The sequence below is a fragment of the Pogona vitticeps genome, chromosome 15, assembly GCF_051106095.1.
Source record: "Pogona vitticeps strain Pit_001003342236 chromosome 15, PviZW2.1, whole genome shotgun sequence".
NCBI classification, from domain to species: Eukaryota; Metazoa; Chordata; class Lepidosauria; order Squamata; family Agamidae; genus Pogona; species Pogona vitticeps.
In genome coordinates, this window is record NC_135797.1 from 10,262,486 (window position 1) to 10,278,381 (window position 15,896).

The 15,896-nt window shown below is 47.6% G+C and overlaps 1 protein-coding gene across 3 annotated transcripts in view; it reads left to right on the forward strand.

The window, feature by feature from the left end:
* The window catches only part of MAP4K2 (mitogen-activated protein kinase kinase kinase kinase 2), a 61,336-nt gene extending 46,879 nt beyond the window's left edge, over window positions 1-14,457 (forward strand). For 2 of the 3 annotated variants that reach the window (XM_072984083.2, XM_072984084.2), the window contains 10 exons: window positions 1,155-1,215; window positions 2,142-2,265; window positions 2,754-2,812; window positions 4,120-4,223; window positions 4,338-4,509; window positions 6,311-6,379; window positions 7,875-7,961; window positions 9,290-9,360; window positions 10,984-11,039; window positions 12,413-14,457. In XM_072984083.2, coding sequence (XP_072840184.2) covers window positions 1,155-1,215; window positions 2,142-2,265; window positions 2,754-2,812; window positions 4,120-4,223; window positions 4,338-4,509; window positions 6,311-6,379; window positions 7,875-7,961; window positions 9,290-9,360; window positions 10,984-11,039; window positions 12,413-12,500 — 891 coding nt within the window. In that variant the 3' untranslated portion in view covers window positions 12,501-14,457. Of the gene's footprint in view, window positions 1-1,154; window positions 1,216-2,141; window positions 2,276-2,753; window positions 2,813-4,119; window positions 4,224-4,337; window positions 4,510-6,310; window positions 6,380-7,874; window positions 7,962-9,289; window positions 9,361-10,983; window positions 11,040-12,412 lie in introns of all 3 variants that reach the window. The other variant, XR_013539353.1, reaches the window with a different exon arrangement.
* Window positions 14,458-15,896: the final 1,439 nt, after the last annotated feature.

The following is a 15,896-nucleotide window of genomic DNA, read 5'->3' on the forward strand; positions in this document are numbered from 1 at the left end:
ATACACAGAAAAATACGGTAGTTCAATTGGAAGTAAGCAGATCAGGATCTACAGCTAAATCTCCCTGGGTTATGTGCAACTGTACGTCTGTCTCATGCTCTTAAATTTTAAGTTGGAAATGAAGAAACTTTTTTGTGGGGTGGATGTCGGAGTAAATGTATGGAAGGAGGACCTGTGACCTCCTTCCAGGTTCACAGCTCAGTCGATGCCTGAGGTATGCCGTTCCAACTGTGTTTTTTTGCACCTGGTGGGTCTCAGGGTGCTAATAAAAGATGATCTCACAAGCTTGCCCATCCTTTTCAGGTGGAATATACAGGATGTCGTCTCTACAGGTGCTACCTTCTTTTTCAAGCAACGGCCCGAATCTTATTCGTTAGTTATATCGGCAACTGCATGAATCGCAGCATTGAATTGCTGCTAATTGCTGAGTTGCCACTTGTCTCCTCTGTTGCACACCCGCTGCCGATTCACATTGAGGGGCGACTTGTAATGACCAGTCAGTGGCCACTGCAGGTTATGCCGGCCAGCATAACGAACCAGTGGGATTCTAGCCCGTGTCTAATTTTTCATTATTTCGCTGGAGAGCTCAAGAGAGCTAGACAGGTCTGGAGTGTAACTCCCTACTGGGCCTTAAGGGGGCAGGCTGGCATGGCCTTGGGCAAGCTACCTGGTCCCAGAAGAGGGGACTGGTAAATAGAGGTGGGCACGAACTTGCCCATTGGGTGATTCGTTGATCAGCTGAATAGGTGTTTGACTCTTCCCGCACAGCCTCCTCCGATGGGCACCCCTTTGGGGGTAGTAAACCCGGCTTCTGTACTTTGCCTCCGAGTGGGTGCCCACCAGAGAAGAGGGCATGGAAGCGCCGAGCACCTCTTTGGCCAATAAGCCGACGTGCACAAATCAACGAACTGGCGATTCGTGCCCATCTCTACTGGTGAACCACTTCCGAATACTCTGTACGAAGGAAATCCGAGGAAGAGTCACCAGAAGTTGGAATCAACTTGATGACACGCCGTTATGGTCCATCATATTGAACTTGACTTGATTTTTTGTATGTGTGCTATGCCTGTTCTTATCCATGCAATAACAAAATGAAGAGCTCAAGTGAAAGGAAACACAATTCTCTCTCTCTCTCTCTCTCTGTCCCTCCCCAGCTCCTTCCACACAGATGCTCCTGGCTCTACTGTATGAATAATGTGCTACTGACCTTAGCTGGTAAGTATCCGGGTACAGAACGATACCTGGAAAACCCTCTTCTGCCCTGGTTTTTTACATGATAGCTAGAGGATTAATTTTGGAGGAAGTGAGTTGCAATGACAGGGGTGTAAGCAAACAAAGCAAAAGGCAAAAGTTCATCCCAAATGTTTCCATATTCTTGGGTCAAAGTTTTAATCATCCTAAGCAAAGTTTGTTGACCTCTTTCCACCATACCATGAGATTGAGGATGATGGGTTGTGCTAAAACTTTGACCCAAGAATATGGAAACATTTGGGATGAACTTTTGCCTTTTGCTTTGTTTGCTTACATGGTGGCAGCGGTGGGTTCGTTCCAGCCATACGGTCCCACGCCTGAAGTGACGAGACCACTTGAGGCCCCTTTTAAGTCTAAGTCCCGATCCAACTAGAACAGAGCCATTCAAGTGGTTTGACGATGGGCGAGTCGGTACTTACAGAAATCCTGTCGATTCAACGACTTTCCACTCGTTGGGTCCTGGCAATTGCATTCGGTTTTAACAGATTTTATTTGGTTTTGGGAACAGCCGGTCCCTTCGTCCCATGCACGGTGCAGTCCCCCAAAGCGCGTGCCAAATAAAACTAGCTCGTGTTCTAGGTGTGTTCTAGGTGCGTCTAGGTTCTACAACATTCTTGTTGCTTTGGTTGCCACAGGGTTCCTCTCCTGGACGGCAATGTGGTCCATAAAGGCTGCTTCTTGGTCTTGTCAATATGTAAAAAAAAGAGTGCCTCTTACCAAAGCTGAGGAAAGTTATCTTTTTGGACTATAGCTCCCAGAATCCCCAGCCAGCATGCTGGGGGAGACTGGGAGTTGCAGTCCAGGAGGCAATTTCTTTAAGCTGTGCCTTCTACTCGCCCACCCCAGGCGCCCGGCGATGCAACTCACGTTCCCCACTTCTGCTTTTGCAGGGAAGTCTTCCCAGATCTCCTCCCACAACCTTCCGGGGCTCTTTGAGCAGCGGCGCCAGCTGCAGAAGCGGCAAGTCCCCCTTTCCATAGCCACCAACAGACTGACAGAGAGGATCATCCCCAGGTGGGGAGAGGTGGGGACGATGGAATGGCCAAGGGGTCCCCAAGGAAAGAATGGGAGCAGGGAGGAAATAATAGCCACTTAAGAGGAAGATTGGGTGCCTCCAACAGCCCAGGGACCACAAGCGCTCCCATAATGCCACCATCAGGTTGTGTTTTTTTGCTTACAAAGCTTTTTTTTTTAATGAAAGGGCTCCCTTGTGCCACCTAGTGGGCAAAAATATATATATACTGGGGTTCAAACTTCTGCTTAACCAGGAAAACCCATGTGGGGGTTGGCAGTCGTGAACCATTCCTTTAACATCTCCCAAAACATTTTAGGATCAGCGTAGGTCAGATGCCACTTGATGGCACATCACAAAACGCAGAGGGTAGAAGAGGGCTGGGGTGGTGGTGGAGGAGGCTTTTGTCAGGAATGAAGAGGAAAGGGAAAGGATTTCTAGGCCTTCTCCTCTTCCCCTCCAATCTAGAACACTTCCTTTCTCTTGGCAGGAAGTTTACATTGTCAGCCAAGATTGCAGACACCAAAGGATGCTTGAAGTGTCGTGTAGGTGAGTCTTGACTTCTCTGCCCTTCCTGCTTGGATCACCGTGCCAGCGGGACTCCACAACGTGGTCCAAATCGGCCCGGTGCGGTCTTGTTGGCAGTGGTTTCGTGGGAGAGCGGCTGCTTTCATGCAGAAGGATCAACCCCCCGGCTTGCATCACTGGTTTAGAAAATGGTCAGGGAGCAGGAAATAAATAGGAAAAGCTTGTCTCTGTCCGAAAGCCCTCAAGAGCTGCTGAAAATCAGAGGAGACAACACTGGTCTAAATGAAGAAAACTGATCTGGTCAGAAAGTTTTCTGTCTTCTTGCTCCCATACGGACTCCTATATGTGGGGAACGGCTGTGTGGCTCGGTGGCTGAGCTTTTCATGTAGAAATCCACAAGTTTAGTCTCTGGCATCTCCTGGTAAACCCGGCGAAACTCCCGTCTGAAATGCCGGAGACCATGTGGCGTGTAATTAGCATGGGCTTCACCTAGATTTTGATTCCCATTTCTGAACTCCTCTCTCTTGAATTGACACAGTTTTCCTTGCAGAATAGAAGGTACAGTGGTGCCCCACATAGCGAGGTTAATCTGTTCCGGATTAACCGTCGCTATGCGGAAACATCGCTATAAGGAACGGAAAACGCCATAGAAACGCATTAAACTTAGTTTAATGCGTTCCTATGGCTCTTAAACTCACCGTTCTGCGAAGTTTCTCCATAGCGCCGCCATTTTCGCGCCCTCGGTAAGCGAGGGCAGGGCGTGAAAATGGTGCGGGCGGCCATTTTCTGCACCTGGCGGCCATTTTGGAACAGCTGATCAGCAGTTCCCAAAATGGCCGCCGGGTGCAGAAATGATCGCAGTGTGATGTTTAGCCTATCTAAACATCGCAATGCGGTCGCATTAGCGACCGCAAAAAAGGGTCGCTGTGCGGATTTGTCGTTAAACGGTGCGCTCATTAAGCGAGACACCACTGTATAAAAATACATATTAGTGGTGGTTGTTTTGGCAGGTGGGTTCCCCGCATCGTATGCACTCTTGAACACCGTTTTCCCTCAGGCGTGTGGTCTCTTTTGAGGAGGAGGTCTGTGTCACAGAATTTAGACCACTAGGAAAACAGAAGGAAAGCTGTGTCTGGTTCGACTTTATTTTATTTATTAACTTATATGCCGCCCACTCTGCCCAAAGGTCTCTGGGCGGCTTACAACGTTGGCTTTGCCAACGAGGCCCTCATATGCCAGTGAGGCCAGTTTGTAGTAAAATACAAAGCCAGCCAACGAACCTTTTTTGGGGGGGGGGGGCTCACGAACTCTTCTGTTTTCTCTTTCAGTCCGAAACCCGTATTCGGGGAGCACCTTTCTGTGCGCGGCTCTGCCCTCCAGCCTGGCCCTCCTGCAGTGGTACGAACCGTTGCAGAAGTTCATGCTGCTGAAGGTAGATGCATAGACCGTGCGGGGCTGAAAAGTTCTCTCTGGGTCCCTGTGTGCGCATGCGCATACAAGGCAGCTAAGAAACCAGTGTTCCCTCTTTGTCTCTCCCTTTTCCCAGCACATCTCCGTGGCGCTGCCAGACCCTCTGACCTTGTTTGAGCTACTGGTGGTGGAGATGGAGGAATACCCCCAGGTGTGCTTGGGGGTCACCGGCAGTGACCAGCCAGGAACGGAGCTGCATTTCAATACCTTATCCCTCAGCACTGGCCTCAGTACTTCTAGCCCTTCGGGTAAGAGAGAGAGAGAGAATAGGTAGAATCTGGAGAAGAAAAGATTAAACAGAGGCTGTTTTTTAATCCTCAGATATCGACAGCTTGGAAATAACGCGTTGCCAAGATCCTCTTGTGTCGTTGCACAAAAAAAGTGTAACGTTTCGAGGCAGATTGCCTCGAGTTAAGAAATGCTAAGTGGTGTGACTCTGTATGCACCAAATAATGTCTATGAATATTTCTGAACTTTGCCTCAAAAACATACACCTTTTGTGTTACACCAGCATATATGCAGGCATTTACTGCATTTTAAACGATTTATTAATGTTTTGATGTTATTTTCAGAATTAAAAAAAAAAACAGAGGCATTTCTCCGGTTTAATGCAAAATGAACAATTTTAATATTAGGACATTAAATCAAATTTATTTATTTAGTTTTAGATTTTTATCCCACCCTTCTAGAAAGGAGTCTACTCAGGGCGGCTCACAATATATTGTGCACAAAACGGGTTTAAAAGCGTTATTTCCAAACTCTGCTAAGTTTGCAAGACACAAAACCGAGCGGATTGGTTCTCCGTTGCCGCAAACAATGGCCAAGGCCAGAACAAACAAGTGGAAATTGCAAGGAGGTGGATCTTGGCTACGGGTGACAGGGGAAAACATCTTCCAAGGGATGGTTTCATAGTGGGAGAGCTGGCAGTTGTCTCTTCTTTCTGGAAGGATTCAGGCAGAAATAGACATGCATCCGAAGGGCCGTAGCTGCATCTTACTTACTTGCTCCATCATTTTAAAAACCACTTCTTTTAAAGAAATCCTTGAAATGCTTGGATGAAAAAGCCCTCGAAAGCCCTCTTCCACCTCTGGAGCCTTGCTTCTGGAATGATTTTTCTTTTCTCTTATTTGGGAGGGAACTGAAAACTTTCAGCCAGAAACGTTTCTGATGTGGAAGAGAACAACTTCTCACTGAAAATGCTGTTGTGCTAAACTCTGCCCCCAAAAGCGAACCAAAGCATGGATCTGGTTGAGATGAAAAGCCTTGAAAAGGGAGGGGGAAATCCACTGAACGTGTGAAATCAAGCCTTGGGTTGGGTGGGGTTGGGTTGGCAGAGTGGGGGAGGCGCAGTACAGTGGTGCCTCGCTAGACAGTTACCCCGCATGACCGTTTTTTTGCTAGACATTTGACTTTTTGCGATCGCTATAGCGATTCGCAAAACAGTGATTCCTATGGGGGAATTTCGCTGGACAATGTTTGGTCCCTGCTTCGCAAACCGATTTTCGCTAGACGACGATTTTGACAGCTCCCTCCGTGCTCGCAAAACAGGTGTTTTCGGGACCTAAGCTTTGCAAGACAGCTATTTAAACAGCTGATCGGCGGTTTGCAAAGCGGCTTTCCTATGACGATTCAATGCAGTCATTGCAGGTTTCAATGCATTCCAATGGGGAAATGCTTTTCGCTAGACGATGATTTCGCTAAGCAGCTATTTCAATGGAACAGATTATCATCGTCTAGCGAGGCATCACTGTATACTGAAGCCAATAGTGAAGATTGAATCTAGTGCTTCTACAGTAACCTTTGCCCAATGTGGAAGAACCCTGTCTTTCGGCATTAAGGATAATTTATTCTGGGGCAGCTAACCGTGGAAATGTGGGGGATGGGACCGAAGGTCTTCTGTCTTGCGAAGAAGGTGCTCAGCCACGGACCTAGGACCCTCTCCCTCCTGAGTCTATTGCAGGGCGGTCCCTCCCAGCTTAACGTCAGCCCCATCCTGCTGTGCCTTGTCCTACCATTGTCCCAGTTAGAATCTTGCCTTTCTCATTACAGGCCGTCCGCTGGTGATGGCCAGCCACGTCACCCAGATGGATCGTGATACTGTTCTGGTGTGTTTTGAACGTAAGTTGCTTCCCGGTTTGGACCTGGTCATCACTGTTTTCCTCTCCGGCAGTGGGGAGATGTAGAGTTTGAAAACAAGGCACAACAAGTCATCTAATTCTCTGTTGCTTGTTGGGTGGTGTCATGGTTCAGGATCAAACCCCCTGTAGTCCTTCTCAGCCACAAGGACTACATCATCCGGCACCCCTCTCAGATTTCCCTCTTGCCTTTGAGCTTAAGTTGCAGTCTTTGCAATGCCTGGGAGATAAATGGATTTTCCCCAGGAACACTTTTTGTTGGCTGAAATCCAGTAAACATAAGACACAACTCAATGAGGCCCTATTGAATCAGCGGAACGGATGGAGGAGTTACCGGTAACTCACTGATTCGGTGGGCCTACTCTGGTGGGAGCTTTCTAGCAGATTTCAGCCCTTGTTGTCTCCGGTTATTACACAAAGGATGTCGGTATTGTTTGGTCTTGAGCAGGTTGTTTAAAGCCATTCTCTTTGCAAAAGACCTGCTCCTGAATGGTGGCTATGCACCAATCCAGAAGTTGCAACTTTGGGAGTTTCCTTTTCGGCGCTGAAAAAAAAAGTAACTACAAAGGATTACTCTTGCTCTACTGAGTAACAGGAACTCATTACATTTTTAAAATGCACTTCTCCTTTGAATTGCACGGGTCTGAGCAGCATGGATTTGGTTATAAGTGGATTTATTTCAGTAAATAAATAATCAATAAATACCATGTCTCTAGCCACCCAGAACCGAGGGCATGCATGGCTGAGGACCGGAGGCATTCTAGGGGTCTGCTTGCCCCCATGCACAACACCTCGAATCCAGCCTCTAGATCAGGGGGTCATGCAGACCTTTAGGACTCATAACACACCGTACTCTATGGATAGGGTTCTCAACGCTGTGGAAGAGAGAATCTGGAGAGAGAAAATTGTTTTCTGTGCGTGTGCGCGTTCATCAACTGTTTGTGCTCTGTAGTTGTGTTTTCGGGGGAGGGGCATCAGAGTTATACCTGGATTTGAAACTACACGGGGGTCGGGCACCCCTTACCCCAGCGTTGTTGAAGGGAGAAGTGGAATGTTCCAAGTGCTTGAGAAAAGTTATTTTTCAGCTCCCAGAAACTCATGGCCAATAAAGTCGCTGGGAGTTATTTTTCCGTGTATAAGACAACCCCCCACACACACACACACATTTCTAACCCCAAAGTAAGAAAAATAAGTGGGGCTTAGCAAGTGCAGGGGGAAAGGGATTGAAAGCTCTGCAGGATCGCTTTGATCCCTGCTTTCCCCTCCACTTGTTTTTGTTCTCTCCTCAGCTGTATAAGACGACCCTCAATTTTTATTCTAAAGATTTTAGACAAAAGTATAGTCTTATACACTGAAAAATACGGTTTAGTCCAGAAAAAGAAAAAAAAAGGAACTTATCCCATCTTTGGCCCCTGTTCTTCCTGCCTGATTTTTCCCTTGGCTGACTGGTGAAGGCCTTCCCTCTTCTTTTCCTACAGGCTGTGTGAGGGTCGTGAACCTTTGTGGCACGCCCCAGGGAGCCCTTGCTCCTGAACTCACCTTCAGCTTCCCTATCGAGACCATTGGTGAGTAGAGTTCTGGGGTGGGTGGGGAGGTTCCTTAAGCTTCTTAATAGAGATGGGCACAAACCAGCAGTTTGGCGGGGTTTGTTTCCCAGCTGAACAGCTGATCCATGGTTTGGCGCTGTTCTCTCCTCCAGTTGGCACCCAACTGTATTTTTCCATGTATAAGACTATACTTTTGTCTAAAATCTTTAGAATAAAAATTGAAGATCGTCTTATACAGCAACTGGAGGATGCAAGGCAGGGTGCCGCCACGAAGTGGGTACCCACTGGAGGAGAGTGGGGCACCGAACCACAGATCTGCTGTTTGGCCACGAAACGAACCACACCGAAATGTGGGTGGTTTGCGCGCATCTCGACTTCTTAATATTGTTTCATTAGTTTAATCTTCTTACATTATCGCGTCTATCGCCCCTTTCGTCCTGTGAGCTCAAGGTGGCAATGCATAGCTCTGCTGTTCCTCCGCACTTTATCCCACTGCAACCCTGCGAGGTAGGCCTGGATAGGAGAGATTGAGGGATCTGTGGTGCCAGGATATGTAGTCCAGAAGCACAACAAACAGATTAAAGCAAGACTCTAGTTCTCGTGATTCTAAACGAAGGGCTAATTTAAATAGCACAGAAAGCTCTCAGATACTGAACCAGGTCTCTGAGCTATTCAGTTTAGTCTTCTCTACGCCGATGGGCACGGGTTTCTGCCAGCCAAGGCAGCCTTTCCCAGCTCTGTCTGGATTGACGCTGGGATTTCCTACTTGCCAAGCAGGGGTTCTGCCATCAACCAAAGCCCCACCGCCAAATCTTACTCAGCCCTCCTCTGCTAACTACCAGCATTTCACTGGGCATGTCCCATACCTTGGCCAAGCTGCTTTCTGCAGCTTATGGCCATGGCCTCCTGGACCATATTGTCGCACTGACGCTCCCCCGGGAGCCCTAGTCAGCAAGGGCATCAGGGAGGAAATTGTACTTACATATTTTTCGCACCATAAGACGCACTTTTCCCCCACAAAACGGGGGTGGAATGTCTGTGTGTCTTATGGAGTGAAGAAAACAGATTATATTTTCCTGTTTTCTTCTCCTAAAAAATTGGTGCGTCTTATGGAAAGGTGCGTCTTATGGAGCAAAAAATACGGTATTTGAGGAATTCACATTGTCCATCCCCGGTGTAAGAGACTGGGGTTGTTGTCAAGAAAACTGAGCATCTCAGGAGCAGAGCACAGACAAAACGTGCGCTATAAAGGCCTCCTTCTGCCACAGAAGATTGCTTGATTCATGGGGTGGGAGGGAAATGTTCTCCAGAACTCAGAATCTCCTCTCTCTGCTCCTCCACCCCAGTGTGCCTTCAAGACAGCGTTCTCGCCTTCTGGAAACATGGTATGCAAGGCCGAAGCCTGGAATCCAATGAGGTGAGTCCAGCCAGCTTTGGGGCAGCAGCTGGCGTCCCTCTCTTCATTTTGCCACCAACCCAGCGGTGTGATCTTCCAACCCTGGGGGATAAAAGGTCACTTGAGTCTCTTTGGGGGTGGAGGGCTGATCCGGGAATCACATGCCTTAACACCTGTGCTGTTTGTCTACACCTACGTTGTATGGGAAGAGGACTCCACACCCGTGGGAAGTTAGAACGGGATTCTTCTCCGGTGTCCTTTCTAGACCCATAAAAAAAAGCCCGGTGCATCTGAAAGAGTGCCCGCTCCCATACCATCCTACTTGATAACCAAAGTCAGGTATTGAAGAGTTGTCGTAATGACCAGATAGGCGGGGTATAAATGAAATAAATAAATAAATAAATTCTCTGGGAGTCTCTGCCCACCGCAGAAAGAAAGGGTGTCTGCCACAAATAGATGCTTCTCAGTCGTTTCCTGTAGGGAAAGCCAACGGGTGTCCTTGTTAATACTGTACCATACACGTAATTTATATGCCGCCTTCCTTACCCATATGCGAGTCAACAGCTTTCCCCTTTGGGTAGGCACCCAGGCCTTGTTTTTCTTGCTGGTGCTGCTAGTGAGGCTTTTACTGCTGGCTGTTTTCCTGTGTAGGCATCTTTCAGTCTCGAGAGACGATGGCCACGTGCTCTGAATGGAGGACTTGGAACAGCGTCTAGTGTGGCTGAGAGGCCAATTCGAGAGTGACTGTCCCTTCCACAATGAGGACAGATACAATCCCTGTCCAGCTCCCTGATTTTGCTACTTCCAGGACTGCCTCTTTGCCTCGGCCTGCTGGACAAGGGTCTCTTCAAATTGGGAGAGGCCGTGATGCACCGCCTGCCTCCAGGCTGAACGCTCAGAGGTCAGGGTTTCCCATCTGTTGAGGTCCATTCCTAAGGCCTTCAGATCCCGCTGGCAGATGTCCTTGTATCGCAGCTGTGGTCTCCCTCTGGGGCGATTTCCCTGCACTCATTCTCCGTACAGGAGATCTTTTGGAATCCGACCGTCAGCCATTCTCATGACATGCCCCAGCCAACGTAGACATCTGCAATGGCTGGCTGTTTTAATATTGTAATTTCCGACTCTTTGAACATTTTCAATCTGTTTTTGTTCTTTCCCTGGCTTTTATTACACCTATTCATTTACACCAACAAAATCTAGGATTTTGCTGGCACTCCTTTTCAAATTTGTCAGCCATCCAAAGGGTTTTGCAGCAGGGTGCTATAAATCTTTGACATAAACACAGGTGCAGAATTCCGGCTGACCGTAACCGGTTGAAGAATGGGGCCAAGAGGAACAAAATGAGTTTTACTGAGGAAAGAGGCAAAGTTTTACATTTAGGCAGAGAAAAATCAGATCCTCCAGTCTTTCTTCCACCTCATACTGTCCGGTGGTGTCAGACTACAGCCATGTGTCTTTCACCTCCAAGATGTGGTCTTGTGGGATAATGGAAGTTGTGATGCAGAATGTCTGGAAGGCGTGCGTTTTGGAAAGATCCTCATATTCTGACTTCTCTGCGTCACAAGAGAAGAATTCAAGGGTGCTACAGATAAGCCTCTGTTACAGGGACTTCTTGCTAACTCTTCTCTTTTTTTCCCACGGTAGATGACACAGGAGGTCACAGATGAGTCCAGAGTCTTCCGGGTCTTAGGAGCTCACAGGTGAGGAGGCTGAAGCCACTGGAAGAGTACAGTGGTGCCTCGCACAACGAACGCCCCGTAGAGCGATGAATTCGCTCTACGGGGAGGTTTTTTCGATCGCTAATGCTATCGCAGAGCGACGGCCCCAATGGGCGAAAATCGCAGAGCGAAGGTCGGTAAGCGGTTCGCTTACCGACCTTTGCTTTGCGACCCACCGATCAGCTGTTCCGCAGCTACAAAATGGCCGCCGGAAGCCCCAAAATGGCCGCGCGCAGCGTTTTCACGCCCTCGTTAAGCGAGGGGAGGGCGCGAAAATGGCTGCCGGTCATAGAGGAACATCGCTGTACGGTGAGTAAATCAGCTGATTGGAACTCATTAAACTAACTTTAATGCATTCCAATGGCTTTTTTCTTTCCGTACAGCGATGTTTCACACAGCGAGGGTTAATCCGGAACGGATTAACCTCACTGTGCGAGGCACCACTGTACCTGATCTTGACAATGCGCAAAATCCGTGGGTGATTTCTTGTAAGTTTAAAGGAGGCAAAAGAAGTGACATCATCACCCCCATTTCAGGCCCCAAGCCTCCCCAGAGCTTTTTTTTTTTTTTTTTTTTTTTTTTTTTTTTTTTTTGCTCTGAGGGAAGCCACTGGAAGCCTCAGGACAGGGCAAGCCTTTCACGACTGCCAGCACCACGTCAAGATCGTGTTCAGTGTTGTAATCTTGAAGGCTTTCACGGCTGGGATCCGATAGTTGTTGGAGGTTTTTCAGGCTGTTTAGCCGTGTTTTTGAGGTTGTTCTTACAAACGTTTCGCCAGCCTCTGTGTCCGGCCTCTTCAGAGGACAGGAGTCAGGACTCTGTCTGTGCTCTGGGGCAGTCTGTGGGAGTCCTGATTCCTGTCCTCTGAAGGGGCCGGCCACAGAGACGGGCGAAACGTCAGGAAGAACAACCTCCAGAACACGGCCAAAGAGCCCGAAAAACCTACAACAACCACCTGTTCAGTGATGTTTACTGTTTAAAGGTACAACTTGTTTGAACCGTTCTTGTTTTAAAACATTTTTTTAGCAGTCTAAGACAAACATGATCAGAAATGTATTACGATAGACTCTAAAACCAGTACGGCATATCAGAGACTCTTTTAACAGATGGTTTGTTTGTTTTTCGAATCCAAAGAAACCCTTTGGCCAGAACATATCAGGCATCGCTATACAGTATTTTTTGATGTGTCCCTTCCGTACATTGCATCCTGTTTCAATGCTCCATGGCTTTTGCGTTTTCCTAGCACGGATTGCCATGCTATGGATAACTGGTCCTCCTTGTTCCGCTTTTCATGAAGGTCGCTTTCCATGCGTGTTGCTGACTCTTTCCACTGTCTCTTTTTCCTCCCAACCCAGAGACATCATTCTCGAGAGCACCCCCACGGGCAACCCCACAGCACAGAGCAACCTCTACATTCTGACGGGTCACGAGAGCAGCTACTAAGGCCTTTCTCTCCATGCCATGCGCCTCCTGGAGGTGCCCAGCCTGGCGGTTGCTTGGCTGCCATCCGCGCCAGCTAACAGATGAGCAGAAACACCCACTGGAATGGGAGCATCCAGGTGGTGTGGGTTTGTAGCGGCAGTGTGCATACGAACCGGAAGGACGACATTTTGGCTCCAGAAGCCATCTTCATTCACTGTTCCGTCTTCCTGAGATTTTGCTGATGCCAGAATGGGTGCGGGGACTCTTCCCTTCTCCCAGTTTGGACCAACATCTCCTAAGATTATATTTTTTGCAATAATTTAACCACTAGCTGGTTGGAAGACTGGGCTGTCTTCCCTGCCTGATGCCTTATGCCTGCTTGAATGCATCCCCCCCATTCCCTTGCGTCTACTACTTCCTCCTCCTTTTTATTTAACTCCTAAGAAATCACCCGTCAGGCGAGGCTGCAAGGGCCCAACGGCCCAACTGACAGAGCTGCCTGCGTGAAGACAATCATTGGCCACACACATGCAAGTGGGTGCTGCTTCTTTCTCACTTGAGCTTTAATTTTAAAAAGTTTTTTCAGGCACTTTAGTCTTTAAAACTTATTTCAGGGCATAACCCCCTTGAAAGGTTGGCGGGGGCGGGGGGCGCAACAGGGACAGAGTTTTATCTTGAGACTGGATGACTGATTAGAAAAACAGATCATGTCCAGGCTAGGCAGAACTTTTCGGTAGATTGCCTGTGGGTGCTGGACTACGTGTGCATGGAAATTGAGCAGAGTTCTTGAATAACGAAGTGGGTGGAACAATTGTCTGGAGTGCAGCTGGTATGAGGGCAGAGACTGGCAAAGAGCATAATACACAGGGCCTAAGCCCATAAAAAGCACCTCTGTGCAGGAGGCTGGGGGCCAATGCAAGCTGCTTCTCCAAACTGCAAATCTGTCACGCATCTTCGGGTATAGGACTGTGAGAGGCACGAATGGCTGACTCACAGAATTATTTTGTAGCATCCTTCCAGTGAATGGAATTCTTGAGAGGCTTTTAAGGAGTAAGCTTCTGCACTTGACATTCTGTATTATCAGTATCGGTGGTGGTGGGGGAGAGAGAAGAGATATGTTAAATGCAAAGACACATGTAACATGCTTGCCCTTCCCCTTTATAACAGCAGTCACGGGGAGGCCTTAAAAGGATTAGAATTGAACTGCACAGCAGGGTGGAGTTGACTGAAACCACAATTTAAATAAGAAAAAAAATTAAATTGTGATTTAAATAAGGATTTCTGATATTTATCCACTCCTGTGCACAGAGAGAGGCTGTTTTTAACTGTTTTCTTCCATGTTACGGTCCTGTATATATATATACATGGAAGAAAAGAGTTAAAAACAGCCCCTCTCTGTGCACAGGAGTGGATAAAAATCAGTAATATATATCATAGAATACTGGAATAGGAAGGGGCCTATAAGGCCATCGAATCCAACCCCCTGCTCAAAGCAGGAACCCAAATTGTGTGTCTTACGAGATATAAACAACCATTTCTTTCCAGAAGCAAATAGCTGGTTAAACAGAAGTGGGAACAGCCATTTGATTGAAATTGCAGGAGTGGGAAAGATTAAGAGAGAGAGTTGGGTAGGCTAGCTTGGAAAAGGTGAGTTGCTTGCATTTTATCTTTATGCCCAGCCTTGGAGGAGTATGAGTGGAAGCTACACCAGTTACTTTGAGTTTTTTGGTGGGTGTTTATTTTGGGGCAGGGGCACCAGATCAAAGCCAGTTTGTCAGAATCTTTACCTTGGGACTTGAAGGGCCAAACACATCTCCCCCCACACCTCTTATGCCAGGAATTTTTCCTTCCCCATAGGATGCTAATAATTTCTTTCTGGTTTTTCATTGCTAAAACTGGAATTTACTGTTTTGAGAAAACCAAACATGAACAGGAAAAGAAAAAGGCTATTTAACAGATATTAAATTGTGGTTTTGCACTCCCCTCTGGAAAGTGACTTTTCTTATGCAACACATTGGAGGATATTCCTGGGGGTTCTTAAGTGAAGGCTACTTGAGATTTTCTTTATCCCCTTTTTTCCTGCCACCCTTTGATTTTTTTTATTTATTTTTTGCTTCTTGTTAACCAGCAAAACACAGGACTTTAATGCTGGTGGGAGGAGGCCCCATGAGAACACACAGACCCTGTTCATGTATGTATGTATTCTGAAGTAGGTAAAGGATCCCTCCATTTATTTCACTCCCCATCATCTTGTGCTTGTACTATGTGACTAAAAATCCAGTGGTCACGCCTCCATGTATTCCCACGCGTGAGTTTATTTAACATAGCCGTTCTCTTTTATTTATTTATTCCATTTATACCCCGCCTATCTGGTCATTTCGACCACTCTAGGCGGCCATCTCTCCCCACGATTTCTTTTTAGAGAGCAACTAGGTATAGGAAGCACAGTTTAATTGGGTCCAAATGTAACATCCCAAATCACTGCCCAATATACAGTGGTGCCTCGCATAGCGAGGTTAATCCGTTCCGGATTAACCTTCGCTATGACGAAACATCGCTAAACGGGACGGAAAAAGCCATTGGAACGCATTAAACTTCGTTTAATGCGTTCCAATGGCTTCTTTACTCACTGTTCAGCGAAGTTTCCTCATTGTGCAGCCATTTTCACGCCCTCGATAAGCGAGGGCAGGGCGCGAAAACACTGCGCGCCGCCATTTTGGGTTGCGTGGCGGACATTTTGGAGCCGCTGACCAGCTGATCGTCGGGTGTCGCAATGCGAAGATCGGTAAGCGAAGCACTTATCGATCTTCGCAATGCAATTTTCGCCCATTGGGGCCATTGGTAAGCGATCACCATCGTTATATGGTGCGCTCGTTAAGCGAGGCACCACTGTAAACTTATCCCACCTTTAACCCCTTCTAGAGGGGTTCAAAAGATAATTAGCATGACAACCTCTATTCTTTCAGTTAGTATCAAAAATGAATCCTAGAATCATTGTGTTGGGAGGGTGGGGGGGTCTGTAAAGGCCACCAAGTCCAACGTCCTGCTCAAGACAAAGAGTCCGAATCAAAGTGGATCTGACAAGATGGTTCTAGTTCTCTTGAAGGCCTTCTCTGTTGGGAGTGGCCCCTTGAGGTCCTTTCTCTCCATGGCCATACTGCTTTTAACAGTTAAGAAGTTTTCCACCACCCCGACCTTCAGCCTAAATCTGGCTCCCTGTCGCTGGAGTCCATTTATGACACGTCCTGCCCCTCTGGGAAGATCCAGAACAGATCCTGCCTCTTCTTCTGTAGGGGAAAAAAACACACAAGTATTTGAAAAGCATGATCCTGTCACACCTCCGTCTTCTTTTCTCAGGCTCAACAGGCCCCATTCTTTTAGGGGGGGAAATGCCACAGAAGAGGATGGTGGGGGTGG